Source organism: Scylla paramamosain, chromosome 15 (genome assembly GCF_035594125.1).
Source record: "Scylla paramamosain isolate STU-SP2022 chromosome 15, ASM3559412v1, whole genome shotgun sequence".
Classification (NCBI taxonomy): Eukaryota; Metazoa; Arthropoda; class Malacostraca; order Decapoda; family Portunidae; genus Scylla; species Scylla paramamosain.
This window is the reverse complement of record NC_087165.1, coordinates 25,006,012-25,023,333: the sequence shown is the minus strand read 5'-3', so window position 1 is coordinate 25,023,333 and position 17,322 is coordinate 25,006,012. Positions and strand designations below refer to the sequence as shown.

Below are 17,322 nucleotides of genomic sequence, written 5' to 3'. Positions count from 1 at the left end.
ACTTCTCTGACAACTACAGATCCTTCAAGAGAGGGATCTGTGCTTAGGAAAAATTAAAAAAATTTAAGCAAACAAATTTTATTGTGCATAAAATGTCCTTGTAAATTCTACTGAGATTTTTATTCTTATGTATTTGAAGTCCATTTTATAGTAACCTAAAAAGTTACATTGACAAAAAAAAATAAATAAAAAAAAATAAATAAATAAATAAATAAAAATTAAAAGTTTTAAGATTATTGTGCTCTGGACCTGTGGAAATTGTAAATTAATAATTACAATTAATAAATAAGTAAATTTTATTCTAAAAACTCAAATCCCAAAGGTTTATCTTGTACATATAAAAAATGACAGGATTAAAACAGTCCGCAAACAAAAGGAATTCCTAATAGAGTAAAGCCTTTGGTTAGAATAACTGAAATCTAAACAAACAGTTTATTGCCACTAAAGCTTCAACATTTACATTTTGATGAGTTTCTTACATCCATACATTTTTTTCATCTCTACAATACCTTCAAAAGTTATTAAATAAATTAACTTTTCTGAATATATTTGGGATTTTTAACAGCTTGATCTTAACTAAAAATAATCTAATAAAAATTTTAAAATTACTGAAATTTAAATGGTTTATCTTAAAGGAGAATACATACAAGCATAGTGATAGGGTTCACTCTCATCAGACAAATAGAATACTTAAATAACAATTCATATCCTACAAGTACTCAGTAGTAAAAATAAATTACTTATTCCACTGAATAGGACTCCTTACCACCGGGCATTTTGGCAGGACTCTCAAAGTTTGCTGCTGTGTAGTGACCAGGAGGAACAGTCAACAGATAACAAATCACTGTTTTGCATCATTCCACACCACCACCTTTAACATACTTTATTGTATTTAACCACAGCAGCAGGTGTCCACTGGCTGCTATCCTATTATCATCATCTACTGCTCCTGTGCTTACCTTTTTGAAGATGACACAGATGGGGATCATCCTCTCTCAGTCAGCATGCACTCCACTGTTGTATATCCCTCTTGTCCTCTCACAATGCCAGCATCTTCTTGTATATCGATGTCATTCTCTCAAACTACCAGCATCTGCTTCACTTTCGTACATCCTTATCATCTCCTTCCAACCACTCTATTCCCAGCAGGCAACAGAACAATCTCAAGGCAGAAGTGTCATCTCAAGTGGTCATGAAGGATATTATAGAGGTGTGGAAGGATGGCATCAAGTAGTGCCAGTCCCTCCTCAGTGGCCCTCAGCCTCTCAGAAGACAGATGAACCAGTCCAGCATCCTCCAGCCAGCCCAGTTCACCCACAAAAACCTCTCCAAGGGATAGATATGGCAGGAAAACATCCCAACGTTCTGCAGTCACACCTTTTCTTGTCCGCAGGCCTGAGGCAAGATATTCTGATGCCGCCACAACCCTTGTTTGGTGGTCTGTCTTGCGAATGCCATTTCCCTTCTTGAGAGTCTCTTGCAGCCAACTAGCAGGGTCAGCAGCATTGACCCTTGCTTCACGGATGACCTGATGAGCCATGGTGGAAGTGCATGAGCTATCCTCTAATCTATGCTCAGTACCAGGAACATGTGCTAAGCAGGTCATATCATCACTGCTCTTGTTGACTGCACTTTCATTTGTGGAGCTGTGAAGAGATGGTGTATTACTCCTGATTTCACTATTCTCTCTAATGCCTTTAGCAATGCTTCCATCAAGGCCAGCATTTCTCTGTTTGGTGCTCTTCTCAGCACCCTTCCAAACCTGTGGCACCACTCTGCTGTGTGCACCAGGCCCAACCCCAATGTACTGTTGCCCCTGCCAGTAGCCCTTGTTGTGGATGCTTTCAGTACTCTGGCTACAAGCAAAATTTGACACTTCATACCTGAAAAGATGTACTATTTAGTGCCAAAGGAAGTCTCATTAACTTGTTTCTTTTTTGCTTTTGTTTAATCAGATTTAAGCTTTCATTCTATTTTAGCTTAGAAAGTATGGGTCTGAGGAAAAAAGAAACCAGTAATCTTTTCCTACAAGAAATTCTGGACTAAATAAATTTCTGATATATATATATATATATATATATATATATATATATATATATATATATACAGAGAGAGAGAGAGAGAGAGAGAGAGAGAGAGAGAGAGAGAGAGAGAGAGAGAGAGAGAGAGAGAGAGAGAGGCATAGACAAATAAAAATAGGTAAGTCAATAATTAGCCACACCTGTACAGTCCAGCTTCCTTTAAAGCCTGTACTGCCACTGCATAGAGGTCAGCCATTTGGTCTTGTTCTGGAAGCCTCACCTCACCTGTAAACAATGCTAGCTAGATATACTTACTCAAAAAAAAAAAAAAAAAAAAAAAATATATATATATATATATATATATATATATATATATATATATATATATATATATATATATATATATATATATATATATATATATATATATATATATATATATATATATACACAAAACAGGCCCCAACCACTGTACTGGGCACTGCAAACATCACAAACATCACATTTACTTATCTATTTTTAATTAAACTCTTCCAAACTTCACACACACACGTGACCTGGTGACACAGTGATCAATGTTCCAGATTCTCAATCAGAAGATCCCGAGTTTGATTCCTGGGACCAAATCAGAAGTCTTTGGGCAGTCTTCTTTATAGTGTTCACCCAGCAGTGATTAAGTAACTGGTGTAAGTTGGGAGGTGTGACCTGCTGCTTTGAGAGGAGGAACAAACTTCTAAAGAAAATACACTGGGTGGCCTGATCATCCCAGGCCTAGTCTTCTAGGTTGGTTGGAACCAAGTGGCAGCCATAGTATCTCTGTGTAAGATACTTCCTTAGGGTTAATGTATACTTAAGATGTACTGTATGTATGTAAGGTAACATGTAACAGGAATTTTCAGCTGATAAGGCTGCCAAACAAATACATCGAATATTATTACTATTATTATTACACACACACACACACACACACACACACACACACACACACACACACACACACACACACACACACACACACACACACACACATTTAAATATATTAAAACAGTTTATTATCAAAAGTAATTTATGTCTGGTAAGTCAGTACAGTACACAAACTTTTTAAGAATGTATGTATGTATTGGAAAACTGTGTTACTCTACAGAATACTGCATTAACTATGTACTCTCTCTCTCTCTCTCTCTCTCTCTCTCTCTCTCTCTCTCTCTCTCTCTCTCTCTCTCTCTCTCTCTCTCTCTCTCTCTCACCTGCCATCACCTGGCGGTATAGTGCTGTTCCTTTCTCCACAGTCAACTGGTACAAGGACAGGTGGTCACAACACAAAGCCACTGCCTCCTGCACCTCTCTCTCCCACCTTTAACAATGTTGGCTCACTTGAAAGGTTACATCAGGATCACACATTAAGTTAAATGGCAAGAATATATATATATATATATATATATATATATATATATATATATATATATATATATATATATATATATATATATATATATATATATATATATATATATATATATAATTACTACAACAGACTTGGTGAATGAGTATAATACTGGATAAATACAACTAGTTAATAAACACACCTCTCAGTGTTGTGGTGGGGAAGGCCAAACATCAAGTCCACAGAGATTCGGCCAGGAAACAAACTTTGTGCAGCCTGTAAGCAATTCTTGGCTTCCTTAACAGAGTGGTCCCGGTGCAGCAGCTTCAAGGCGGCCGCATCAAAGCTCTGATAAGGTTGTTATTAACATCATTTCAATTTCAGGAAGATTAAAATGCAAAGTGTTGAAGGTGTACAATCATCATTATAATTTTTATTACATCATTACCATTATTATTATTATTATGATATTATTATCACTACCATCACTGAAACTAATTCATAAATCAACACACACACAAGATATTATTTCATTTATGACATACAAATTTGAGTCCACAAATTTACAACCCAAAAATAGTAGAGCAATTAATATAAAAATACATACATATCACAAACTCACATTTGACTACACACACACACACACACATACACACCTGTACACCAATGGACACTCTGTTGATTCCTGCCTCCTTGAACTCCCTGAGCGTCTGGGTCTCAAGGGACGTTGGGTTAACTTCCAAGGTGACCTCAGCTCCTTCCAGCAGATGACCCTCACTCTGAAGGACTCTTAACACCTTCTAGAAGAGAAGGAAAGACACTTCTTTCTTTGATTCTCTACATCAGAAAAGTTTTTTAGGCCTGTCAATATATTCCCTTTCAGATAAGAGATGAACCTGTGTTACCACAAGTTTCTTGGAACCAAAAATTTTTTACCATTTCCTAAGATCTGTACCTCAAAGGTCTAAAAGCTCGGGATTTTTTTCCCAACACAGCTGTTAACTGTTGAAGCTGTTATATTCATCATATCATACATTGTTAGTGAAAATAGAGGAGATGAAGACAACTAAAATAGATGAGTAATTAGAGATGAACTCTTATTTTAATGTTTACTTATGAAAATATCACCCTGAAATTAATAAAAATGGTATACAGAATAAAAATTAAACAGATAATGTGGTACTTAATAAGATATCATTGCTTTTGTGTTTGCTTTTGCAGAACAGCAAATCTGAAGTGCTTTGTAGATTTGCAGCTGTGGAATAAGATGTTTAAGCTTACACAATTATATGTACAAAAGTAAATTTTTTCATATGCATTACCTAGTTCTGGTAGGAAACGGTGTCATAAAATTGTAATGATAGAAATGAAATATGAAAACATTACTGTACAATAGAAGGCATGTACCTCAACCATCTTGGGTCGTGCCAGGGAGGGAGTGCCTCCCCCAAAGAAGACAGAAGACACCTGAGTGATATGTGAATGTTGCAGGGAATGTTTCACCTCATGCACCTGAAACACAGTAACTTTGTCAGGGGAAGTCATGTCACACACCTACCATATATAGTCTTATGAGGAAAGATTTTCAGTATTGTGAGAAGTCATATTCTTACTAATATTTACAAAATCTTATAAAAAATCATATTAAAAACCCAAATAGCAGCTTATAAGAAATAATAACTTCCTGTTCCTTTATGTACAAAAGCTCACAATGATAGTTTTATTTCATTCCTATACATATCTTTTGAATAACAATCCATTCTTTACTTATACACAGCAACCAAAAAAAGACAAGAGGCTTCTCCTTTTCTCAAGGCAAATATATCCATTACTAGACTCAATGAACCTAACAGAATCACACCCCTGATTGCTTGGACCTTACAATGCCACCACCATTATGAAAGCTTTTGAGAAACAGTCTTATTCTTTACTCACTCACAATAGCATCTTCCAGCACATCATGAGGCAGAGTCCAGCGAGCCCCAGGGTGTGGGACAAACTTGACAAAATTGCAGTAGGAACACCTCTGTCGGCAGTAAGGCCAGTGGATGTACACACTGGCCACTGTAGTGTAGGATGCTGGCAGGGGTGTGGTAGAGGTGTAAGAAGGTATGGGCTGCGTAGGAAAGGGTGTAGGATCAGCGAAGGAAGCTGTGTGAGTGTGGAAAGAGTGATAATGCCATAAGGAAGATATTCTACTTAATTTAGTCATGGACCTATTAAATGATTGAATGGGACTGTGGAAGGCTGAGTGGGATGAGGTAAGGGTGCGGGAAGATGAGGAAGGGGTGTGGGAAGCTGTGGCATGGGTGTGGGAGGATGTGGCCTTGGTGTGGGAAAGAGTGTGAGAGGTGTAGAAGGGTGTAGGGTGATAGCAACATATAAGTTTTACAATCAAGCTCTGCCACTTTGAGATCATTGTTGACTGGACAGGCAGTGAGTGTGGGAGCAGCAACACATTCATCCTCTGTGCCACTTGTCTGGTGCTGGATACCAATCTGTCAAAAATGTGTCACACTCAGATTTGTAAACTGAATGTGTAAATATCTTTTTAGGACAATAACAATATAATAAGGACTCTTGTATGATAGAAATGTGTGCTGTAGTAAATAATCATCAAAGTACTATTTAGGATGCATTGAGAGGAATCTGGACCCACTTCCTTTTCCTAATATATATCAATTATCTCAATTATAATGTTCCCTCTCCTGTCAAAATAGCTAACAATTTAACATTATACATCAAAGTAAAGATAGTTACTAAGAGGGAAGCCCAGCAGGTGAGATAATAGTTGATAAACCAAAAAAAATAGGTAATGAATAAACAAACAGTAAATATATGTAAATTTTCACACTTGCGAGACATGCAAAATACATAATTTTCAAGAAGTGTCAGTCTATTTAGGCTCAGACTGAGATATGCCTCGAGAACCCAATTAATTATGTCAAGAAGGAAGAACAGTGGAGCACATGACATCTTTGAGGGCCCAGACAAAACTATCCAGCACTCAAGGAGAATGTGGGTCCCATTTGATTGGGTCCCACGGTTTGCCAGGATGAGTTGCCAGCTATGCATTTCTGCTGCAATGTTGCATGGGTGTATATGCGTGTTTTTATTTTATATATTACCTTCTAGTTGTTCATCTCCTTTTTACTATCTCTCTTTTTCTCCATATTCTGTATAATATACTCTTTACTTCCTCTGCCTCCTGAGTATTCTTGATGTCAAATAGCAGTACACTTCGAATAAGTTCCTGCACAGACCCAGTGTTGTTATGGTGACGCCGAGCCTAAAGCTTTACCACACATATAACTAAATTGGAAAATTCAACAAATGTACTATCGGGAAAACTCTAATCTGGTAAAAGAAATGCGCGAAAAGAGCAGAAAATTATTAACTCTTTCGACAGTAAATAAAGCTCTCTCTCTCTCTCTCTCTCTCTCTCTCTCTCTCTCTCTCTCTCTCTCTCTCTCTCTCTCTCTCTAGTGTTTCTATCATGTATGTGGTTCTTTTTAAATTTGGTTCTAACAAAAATGCCGATAGGAAATGCTGAATGGCTTTCACACGGGTGGAGGATTCCGTGCACCCGCCAGTCTATTTACCTACCTGTATTTACCTATTATGGCTGCAGCGTACAGGGCCTGAGCTACCCTTGCGTGGGCCTGTCTCTGTATCTGTATTTGTCCAGCTGTTCCATTAGCGTGTGTATGTGAGTGTGTGTGTTCATAGAGGCAAGAACCAGTATTCACCCATGTTTGGACATAGTGCTTGCGCATTAGTAGTTGTCAGTGATTAATTATTATTGAATGCCAAGAATTGTCTCGCTGTCACGTAGTATAGTGGAGGTGAATTATATACAATGCAATAATCTGGGGGCAATACAACTCTGATGGTGTGGTGTGTAGCGTGGAAAAAGCATCAAGTGCCTCACATGTTATTGCTTCTTTGAATATAGGTTCCTTAAAAGAAAAAGAAAAAAAAATCAACATTAATAACATATAATACTAATAATGCAGAACAATGATTATCAAGTCACTACTGTAACACTGTCATAGATAGATGCCTGTGCCGTGCTGGGAAGGCGACAGTGGGATGAAGACAATTTTTGATTATCAACATATGTTGCAAACCAAACATTCGTGCATGAGCATACCTTCCATTACCCTTAGTTTCATTGTGAAAAATGTTTTATCATAAACCGTAGCAAAACGCTACATAAATAACATGATAAAGTTAACATATACTTGTATTAGCACGCGGCCTTTGTCAATGCACGGGCGCACGAGACTTACGATGGAGTTGAAGAAAAACATATGAATATAAGATAAATGGCTTCGACATTAAGATACATTTTCTTTTCCTTAGAGATACTTTCTTTTACGCAAACTACATTCACTTCCTATTTTTTTGTTCCAGGTGACGAGGTCTTTGCCCAGCTCAGGTGTGCGGGACGAGAAGAATAAGATGGCGCCATATCACCAATCGTAGTGTGTCCCGAGTCCCCAGCCTCATAAATGCGCTCAGAGCCTTCTCATTAATTAAGGCTACAGCTCGCCTTCAGGCAATCCCCACTCCAAGTCGTGGCACACGTCGCCGATCACATCAGCGCCTTATCCGTGACATTAATGCGGGCGAGGACTGTCACGAGGTGCTGAGTCAGGTACGACAGTGGGGGTTGCGAGGCTTTGTTGTAACCCGAGGCGAGGGGAAGCCGACGGTTGGGATGCTGAGAGGTCACGACGAACGTGCGAGGGATCGCCATTGTGTGATGGAACATGTTTTCTTTATATGGGAAGCTCTGCTGAGGATCGTCGCCAGGAGATCAGTCAAATAAACGGTAATTTTCACTTCTGTTCACGCAGCCATCAAAATAATTTGTAACATGCTGTCCTTTTTCTATGAGGCAAATTCATCAAGGTGGTGATGTGATCAGAAATTTCCAACCTCCTTAATTAACTGACTCTATAAATAGGAATACACAAAGTTCCTCCAACAACATGTGTCGGACATTTAAACACCTCAAATACTGCAATTACTTGTGACCCTTCGTACAGCCCGCTTTGGGAGAGAAACACATCTTGTCAGTAAATATGACATTCCCATAAACAAACTAGATTACTCTATCTCACGTAAACTACAATACTTTCAATTAGTTTGGTTAAAAACAACACGAGATGCTGAATAGTTTCACTAAATTATTAGTCTTTCCAAAATCCATTTCGAAACTTTCACGTATTATTATTATTATTATTATTATTATTATTATTATTATTATTATTATTATTATTATTATTATTATTATTATTATTATCATTATTATTATTATTATCATTATTATTATTATTATTATTATTATTAGTATTATTATTATTGTTATTATTAGCAGCAACAGCAGTAGTAGTAGTAGTAGTTGTAGTAGTAGTAATAGTAGTAGTAGTAGTAGTAGTAGTAGTAGTAGTAGTAGTAGTAGTAATACATAAGAACATAAGAACATAAGAAATAAGGGAAGCTGCAAGAAGCGACCAGGCTTACACGTGGCAGTCCCTGTATGAAACACACCTATCTATTTCCGTATTAGTAGTAGTAGTAGTAGCAGAAGCAGCAGCAGCAGCAGCAGCAGCAGTAGTAGTAGTAGTAGTAGTAGTAGTAGTAGTAGTAGTAGTAGTAGTAGTAGTAGTAGTAGTAGTAGTAGCAGCAGTAGTTATAGTTGTTGCTTTTGTTGTTGTAGCATTTTTTATGGATTTATTTTGGTATTTATTTACTTGGTTATTATAATATTTAAATTTAATGTGTTTATGTGGCATGAAATGTAGTAAAGTGAAGCATGTAGGGCGGGTTGCTGCCTCAAGGCACCTTCATCGCCTCACTACACACAACCAAGTGAACGAGACGGAAAGCAGTCACCATATAAAAGTATGACATATTGGTTATGGTTTATGATTATACGCATATATAGATAAATTTTTCTATGGGCAGCGTAATTACTGACTATCAACCTATCATGATAAAGGCTGGCAATATATAACTGCTGCAAACTGAATGACGTCACACGAAGTATAAAAGACGAGAGGAGCGGCGCCGCGCGTTTCAGAGGAATCGGCGGCGTGGACGGACTGTCGTACACGGCTGGCGATCAGGTGAGCACTCAGTAGTGCTGTAATGGCTGTTGTCTTACTGTATGCTGGTGATTTCATATAACATAATCATGCTCTTTATTTTACCTTTTTCTTCACATTTGTATAAATTCTTTTCTGTGCCCTGTGTGTTCCGAAAGTTGCAATGCAGCGAGTGGGCGGCTGGCGGGCCGCGGTGGTGGTGGTGGTGGTGGCGGTGGTGTGTTTAGTGGACACCTCCAGGGCCCTCACCTTGCCAGGTGTGTGGCTTCGCCTTACTTAGTTATTAACATATGAACAAAAGAAACATGAAAAATGACGATTAAATTAATAAACTTGGCATACTATTTCTTTCAGTTTATCTAAATCACAATCTAGTTATTTCTTTTAACATTCTTTCTAAGATTTCTTTAACATAAAAAAAAGCTATATAAATAAAAAAAAAAAAAGTCACTTGAAGAAGTACAGACGAAAGGGAGAGGTGATAAGGTGACGCGTGTATGCTGCAGGCATGGACAAGGCATGCGGGAATCTCGGGCCTGGAGAGTGCATGGCGCGAGTCAGCAAGTGCAAGATGGTCGGTGAATTAGCTAAAGGCAAGGGGGGATACGTGAAACCCGTGCTAGACTGCGCCACCACGCTTGGAATCCCAAAAATGCAGGTTGTCGGCGTGATAGGTAAGTCCTGTCGTCCTGTTCTGCCCTCCTCCTTGATCCTGGAATATTGGCTTCTTGTGATGCACGAGTGACACGTGCTGGTGCATATACGTGCGTGTGTCGTGTGTTGCAGGACCAGCCTTCTCCGCGGGCCAACCGGAGACGATCGTGGACAGGATCACCAATGACAGCGCCATATCGGCTCAGCTCCACCAGTGCGTCAACCAGGCTAACGGTTTGGTAGGTGTCCCGCGTCACCACGACCTGCTGCAGTGGTCTTGAGGCGCCCTGTACCACTGCAGTAGACGTGTGTGTGTGTGTGTGTGTGTGTGTGTGTGTGTGTGTGTGTGTGTGTGTGTGTGTGTGTGTGTGTGTGTATGTGTGTGTGTGGAGAAGAAAGGTACATAGTGGCAGTTATCAAGAGACGCATATCAACATCATCGTTGTCACTCCACTGCACGGTATCTTCAAGTTTGCATCACTTTTGTTCTTTCTTTCCCTGCGATTTGTCCTTTTCCATCGTTATTATTATCATTATCATTATTATTGTTATTTTTATAATTATTATTATTATTATTAGCTGTAACCAAAAATTCTTAGTTATTTAATTCCAGTATCTAGTGGATTCCTTCGTTTCCTTTAATCTATCTTTATTATCTCCCAAGATTATTACACTACGGCATTTTGTAAGGCTTCGAAATACCCTAATCACATATATCTTTGTTTTTCTTATCGCAAGGGGAAAGTATTTTTCACGATGGCTATTTGTCTTTATTTCTCGAATGAACTTTCACTCAACTTCTAGGAAACTGTGTGATCATGTCTAACTTCTTTAATGGAGTTTTCTGTGCTTGCAGGGAACTGGTTCATTAAAACGCAGTCAGTGGAATTAACCTGTAACACTTTTGTCAGAGTTTCACGCTACATTTTGTAGACCACTTCGAAGCCCCGCTACCTGTTTTAAAAGCCACATACTTCCTGGCATCTCGTAGGAGCATAATGGATTTTCTACATGTTCGGAGGATTGTTGTTTTAGATTTTTGCTCAGTTTTGTTTAGTTTCAAGAGTCAAAGTGTACATGGTTTTCATGAGAGAAAGGCCACCGTGAGGGAGAGAGGCACAGTGTAAGGACGCGTAAGATGGCTCAGAGTGTGCTGTGGACCACTGCAGATTGGAATGGACGGCACCATCGCACGCCAGGCTATGGTCAACAAGCTTATGGCAAGAGGCGTGTACACCCATCCCACCATTATTGACAACGTGGCAGCTGCTCTTGCCCAGTGTCCCGAGCCTCCCCCTTCGCAGGTCAGTGTTATCCTCCCTCCGCTAGTCTGTAGTTCACCATGTTGCGAACACATATTTTTATCATCCAATCAACCAGCATCATGTGTCATGTGCTCTCTCTCTCTCTCTCTCTCTCTCTCTCTCTCTCTCTCTCTCTCTCTCTCTCTCTCTCTCTCTCTCTCTCTCTCTCTCTCTCTCTCCAGACAAACACATATTTCTTCAAGACGTGTTTGTCCTTTCCTCCCCTGCAGATGTCTTTCCCAGCCAGCACGTATCTCTTCTTTCAGCTCATTCTTTTCACCTCCCGCCTCTTCGCCCCACCCACAGGTCGGGCAGTTCCTGGAGTGTGTGAGGGCCACGTGTATCCAACACATGCCACCCTCCGTCTCCGCGCTGCCAACTTTCGCTCTGGAGGACGAGAAGGATGACGACGACAAGGATAAGCACAAGAAGTGTAAAGGAAAGAAATGCAAGAAGCACTGATAAAATAACGTAGGAATGGCGCTTACATGTATATTTCCTACCCATATGTGTATGTTCTGAGCATCTTGTGTGTTATGAATGCTTTGTGGTTTTTGTTGTCTTGGTGTGGTGAGGTGTCTGAGGCAGCGCCAGAAGAGTTATGTAGGAGGGGAGCCAAGGGTGACAGTCTGGTCAATACAGAATCCAGCAGCAGGGCGTCTTGGCACCGGCGAGATGAATGTATCAAATGAGATGCATATTATGTGCTGGAAGGGAGGAAGAGGTGGCTGAGGGAGAAGTAATGGCTGGGTGATGATGCGCTGAGTACACACAGATCTGATGGTCAGGGACACCATCTCTTATCTCTACTGCTTTTAATGAAGTCTAGTGGAAGTTAATTGGATATTTAATTAAGAGTGTTTTCGTGATTACAGTGATAGTATGACAAAGAGAGTGGAAGTTATTGGGGGTTTTTAAGAGTATTTTCGTGATTACAGTGACAGTTTGACAAGGAGAGTTGAAGTTACAGGGGTTTTTTAAGGGTGTTTTCATGATTATAGTGATAGTTTATACAAGATTTTGCACACCCAACGAAAAAAAATAAAAATATATAAATATCTCATAAGAATCTAAAAAAAATAGTTTGTAAGACTCTTAAAAGTTCCCGTGAGAGCCCAAATAATTATTACCACTATTATGCAAGTCTTTTCCTTTTACACACAATTTGCAAAGAACAGTACATATATTAGTGTGTGAATAACCCCTACACCACACTTGTATCCACGACCAGGTTCTTGAGGGAATGAGCTGTTTAATGACAGACTTATGACTGCCGCGCCTTCAACAGTGTACCCAGATTGATGCTTCCAGGGATAAAATTAAGTAGTATTATAATGTCATGCTCAGGAAGTCGTTTCAGTAAATTTACCGTTCTTGCTACTAATTATTTATCTCAGGCTTTCACATAAATTAATGGTTGATCTTATGAGAAACAAACGAAACTGCGTCAACCAAAGTATCAGAAGTGTTCGCATTTTTTTTTTTTTTTTTTTTTTTTGAGTGTGTCTTATCTCGACGACTTTACATAGGTTCTAGGAGGAGTGATTAAGATTTCAAGGATATTTTTCATGATTCTAGTGATATTTTTTAACCATTATACGTCGTCAGCAGGACCAACAACGCACAATATTAGAATCAAAGCTTTCATTTCTGTGGTCTTTGTGGTCTTTATGAGAGTACAAAGAGATTTAAGTCTTCATGGGTGCCTACAGCCTTTCAAAATTCGAAGCTAGATTACTGAATGCCTACTGAGCACCCTCCCCATCCAAGGACGAACTGCAGGAACGATAAGCCAGACACATTAATACTCGTGGCTCATCGTAAAGTAAGGTACCCAAGGCAAGACTCCTCATCCACATATCACTGACACGCGGCAAGTCAATCTTAGAATGGCGCTCGTCTTAAGAGATATAAACTCAGACATTTTTAATTTCCATCATCATCATCCTCATCATTATGAAGTGATCGTGTCTTGCTGTCTTTTTCCTGGTCATGATTTGTTATTGTTTTATTTCATATGGTTCGATTTTATTTATTTATTCATTTACCTATCTATCTATCTATCTATCTATCTATCTATCTATCTATCTATCTATCTATCTATCTATCTATCTATCTATCTACTTATCTATCTTTTTTTATGTAAGAGGGTCACTGAGCAAGGGAAACAAAAAAGAATAAGAGGAAAAAATATCCCACTGAGGTGCCAGTCCCAAAAGAGATGTCAAGAGAATGTCAAGAGATGTCTTAAAACCTCCCTCTTGAAAGATTTCAAGTCATAGGAAGGAGGAAATACAGAAGCAGGCAGGGAGTTCTAGAGTTTACCAGAGAAAGGGATGAAAGATTAAGAGTACTTGTTAACTCTTGCATTAGAGAGGTGGACAGAATAAGGATGAGAGAAAGAAGAAAGCCTTATGCAGCGAAACCACAGGAGGAGATAAGGCATGCAGTTAGCAAGATCAGAAGAACAGTTAGCGAGAAAATAGCGCCAGAAGATAGCAAGAGATGCAACACTGCGGCGATGAGAAAGAGGCTGAAGACAGAGGAGTTGATAACACGAAAAGCTTTTGATTCCACCCTGTCTAAAAGAATGGTATGAGTGGAACCGCCCCATCCATCTATCTATCAATTATTATTATTATTATTATTATTATTATTATTATTATTATTATTATTATTATTATTATTGTTATTATCATTATTATTATCATTATTATTATCTTCATTAATACTATCATCATTATAATTTATATAAGAGAGGATTCTGACCTAGGGCAACAAAAGGGCAGAAAAAAAAGTCCCACTGAAGGCGCCAGTCACGAAAGAGTGTAATCAGAATTAGAATCAAATAAATGTTTTCTTCCTTTTTTTTCCCAAACTGTGGCACATAACGCTGTTAATTAAGCTTTCAGAGAGGAAGACAATAAGCAGGTGTGATTGTACTCAAAGATATATTACCTGCGCCATACGTTCTTCCTGGATGTAAAATTTCCCCTCAGAACATTCCCATAAGGATCGACAGGGCTGCTGCTGTTTGTTCTTCCTTTGTGTTTCTTTATGAAAACTCTACTCTCAACATTTTCCTCAAAGAAATAGTTCCACCTGTAATGAACACGGTGAATATGTATGGATCACGTCAGAGGAATCGTGACGGCGACATTATTCTGGCTGGAATTTTCATGGATGAATCTCATGTGAAATTTACGTGCATAAGGAAAAAAAGATAAATAAATAAATAAAATAAAATAAAATAAAATGCAACTAGCCAACTTACCAACTAACTAAATAGAATAACAATTAGGTAGATAAATAAAAAAAAAAAGAAATAGATAGATAAAATTAAATGCTACGTACATTTTATCAAAGGTCATTTAGGGTTTACACGTGAAGGGGAGTGAGTGAACCCGAATGTTGGCTTGTACTAACTTCCTGTCACTACTCACGCACCTGAGAAGAGAAGGAGAGCAGCACACGCTCAATAAACACGTAGATCTAACCTTAGTAATCACGTGGACCGCACTCTCAAGCGCCTTGGCGTCATATCACGATTGCACTTAACAAGCTCTAGTGAAAGTTATTGAGATCTGCAAGAGCGATTCCATAATTTTAATTTTTTAACTGCTTAACTGCTATGGTCGTTCTTTGGTAACATTCAGAGCACTGTAAAAAGTGTTTGAATGGAGGTAAAACATTGAAAAAAGAGTAACATAATATAACGACATAAGAAAATAAAGGAGACTGCAAGAAGCCAGCAAGCCTACACGTGGCAGTCTCTGTATGAAATATACTTAACTATTTCCACTTATCATTCTCATACACAATTTTGGCTAATCTTGAGGTTAACGCTGTCTTCTCTAGCCTGGAAAGCTAATCGAGGTACAAAATAGTATGTTGGAGGTGAAATAAATGTTGTTGGTGAGTATGGAAGAAAGGAGGAAATGCTGTCCAGCCGTGAGGATTAATGTAGTTCGAGAAAAAAATTGACACCATCAATGAGAAAAGATCCGTGATCCATGAAAATCAGATTAACCATTTCAGTGACATTTTAAAATTGTCCTAATGAGAAATTAATTAGAAATACGAACCCAGGTGTATGTATGTATGTGTGTGTGGGGAGGGGAGCGGGGGATGGGCTGTCATCGCTTACAAATATACAACACTTTTAACATTCTATATACTCTCTCTCTCCCATCTCGCCCAATTCTTCTAATATTTCATTCCTACGTTCTTCCCTCCTTCCATTCCCTCTCTCCCTCCTTTCCGTTCCTATTTCACACTTCTCCCTTCCGGCGAGCCTCATAACCGGGCTGCCGGTAACAGATAGGGCTTCTCCATAACACTCAGGATTAGCCAATCGGAACCCACACACTCTGGCACTCTCGCCTCCTCAATTTAGTCTCCTTCCTTCTCTCCCTCCTTGCTTCCTGTCTCTGTTTCACGTGTTTTGCAACATTCCAGGCTACTTTTGTTGTTCCCATTATGGATGCAAATTCTGACATATTTATATAGTAATGTAATGTCATGGAAGGCAATGATATTATTTTAGACCGTGTTCTTAAACGCTCTAGGCCCTCTTAAGGAATATTTTCAAGGTTCACAAGGATTTTGGTGATGTGTTTTCCCGTTAATGGTGCAGAATACTTGTTAAACTGTCACCTGGATTATGAAAGCATCCTTGAACACCCCATAACTTCCACTAGGGCCTGGTGAAAGTGGTCGAGATAAGGCGCTGAAATGCTTGAGAATACTATCCTTTGCTTGAGTGTGTAAGAATTTCAGGCTGTCAGTGTGAGAGAATTACAGTACTAATGACTAACGATGAAAATAGTTTTATTTGATTATTTACTTATTTTAGAGGCAGCTTGGACATAGTATCTTTAATTAATACAGTTACTCAAGAAAGGTTCAGATTTGTCCTCCACCGTCACGCCCTCTGCACGCTGCATTTGAAAGAACTTCCCTACGTAATGGCATACTGTAAGCTTCTTTATTGTTATTTTTTTTTCCAACAAACATTTTACCTTCAAGACTTCCCTTAAAATAATTCCTCGTGATAGATTATGTTAGCTTAGACTGGGTTAGGTAATATTGGTAGGTTATGTTTAGGTTATGTTGTTATGCTAGGTTAGTTTAAGTTATTTTTTTATTTATTTATTTATTTTATTTATTTATTTATTTATTTTTTTTTTTTACGGGGAGTCTCCGTCTGTGGCATTGACTTTGATAGAATTTACGAATACAAAAACTTTTCTTCGAGGCTTCTGAGCGCACCATCACCCACCTTCGCCTGCAGTGCTCTTTGTCCTGTTGCTTTGTGCTCTTACTTCCTTCCCTCTTGATGTTTTTTGATCGAATCCGCACATTACTATTGACAGTGCCTTCACTTGAGGAGATGGTCATTGCTTCGTTCTCTCAGTTTATACCTTATGCTATCGTAAAACTCTAGTATCTATTTTATATATATATATTTTCTTTTTTGTCTTTCTTCTTTCATATGTTATTTTCATTTACACACACACACACACACGGACTCTCTCTCTCTCTCTCTCTCTCTCTCTCTCTCTCTCTCTCTCTCTCTCTCTCTCTCTCTCTCTCTCTCTCTCTCTCTCTCTCTCTCTCTCTCAATAATCTCTTTCTCAAACAGTCACTTTATAGTTTCTCCGTTCCTATTTCCTTTCCCCTTCCCCTCTCCTTCGTTATCTTCCCCATCCCTCTTCCTTTTTTTTTTCTCTTCCTTCTCTTCCCTTCCCCCTCCGCTACTCCTCGCCTTTCGCTTCACGTTATTCCTCTCTTCCGTTTTTCCTTCCCATCTATCTCTCTTTATTTCTGCTCCGGTCTTCCTT

The 17,322-nt window shown here is 38.8% G+C and overlaps 2 protein-coding genes across 2 annotated transcripts; one reads left to right on the top strand and one right to left on the bottom strand.

Moving 5' to 3' along the window:
* Positions 1-62: 62 nt before the first annotated feature.
* LOC135107717 (radical S-adenosyl methionine domain-containing protein 1, mitochondrial-like) lies at positions 63-6,703 on the bottom strand. The gene is made up of 8 exons (XM_064017908.1): positions 6,534-6,703; positions 5,345-5,903; positions 4,813-4,917; positions 4,062-4,205; positions 3,608-3,753; positions 3,269-3,375; positions 2,222-2,306; positions 63-1,883 (listed from the first exon to the last, which is right to left on the bottom strand). Exons 2-8 carry the CDS (start codon positions 5,867-5,869, stop codon positions 1,178-1,180), a joined length of 1,818 nt encoding a protein of 605 aa, XP_063873978.1. The 5' UTR covers positions 5,870-5,903; positions 6,534-6,703; the 3' UTR covers positions 63-1,177.
* Positions 6,704-9,484: 2,781 nt separating this feature from the next.
* LOC135107716 (uncharacterized) lies at positions 9,485-14,421 on the top strand. Its single transcript, XM_064017907.1, has 6 exons — positions 9,485-9,542; positions 9,680-9,778; positions 10,028-10,195; positions 10,308-10,414; positions 11,345-11,479; positions 11,786-14,421. Exons 2-6 carry the CDS (start codon positions 9,685-9,687, stop codon positions 11,939-11,941), a joined length of 660 nt encoding a protein of 219 aa, XP_063873977.1. The 5' UTR covers positions 9,485-9,542; positions 9,680-9,684; the 3' UTR covers positions 11,942-14,421.
* The last annotated feature ends 2,901 nt before the right edge of the window (positions 14,422-17,322 follow it).

Excerpts from the sequence above, each read along its gene's own strand:
- LOC135107717 (XM_064017908.1), bottom strand. The coding sequence starts at position 5,869 with ATGAATGTGTTGCTGCTCCCACACTCACTGCCTGTCCAGTCAACAATG. Across the intron at positions 4,206-4,812 it reads CACGACCCAAGATGGTTGAG|AAGGTGTTAAGAGTCCTTCA; the intron begins GTACATGCCTTC and ends CTTCTCTTCTAG. Across the intron at positions 3,754-4,061 it reads GAGTGTCCATTGGTGTACAG|AGCTTTGATGCGGCCGCCTT; the intron begins GTGTGTATGTGT and ends CAACCTTATCAG.
- LOC135107716 (XM_064017907.1), top strand. The coding sequence starts at position 9,685 with ATGCAGCGAGTGGGCGGCTGGCGGGCCGCGGTGGTGGTGGTGGTGGTG. Across the intron at positions 9,779-10,027 it reads CAGGGCCCTCACCTTGCCAG|GCATGGACAAGGCATGCGGG; the intron begins GTGTGTGGCTTC and ends TGTATGCTGCAG. Across the intron at positions 10,415-11,344 it reads TCAACCAGGCTAACGGTTTG|ATTGGAATGGACGGCACCAT; the intron begins GTAGGTGTCCCG and ends GGACCACTGCAG.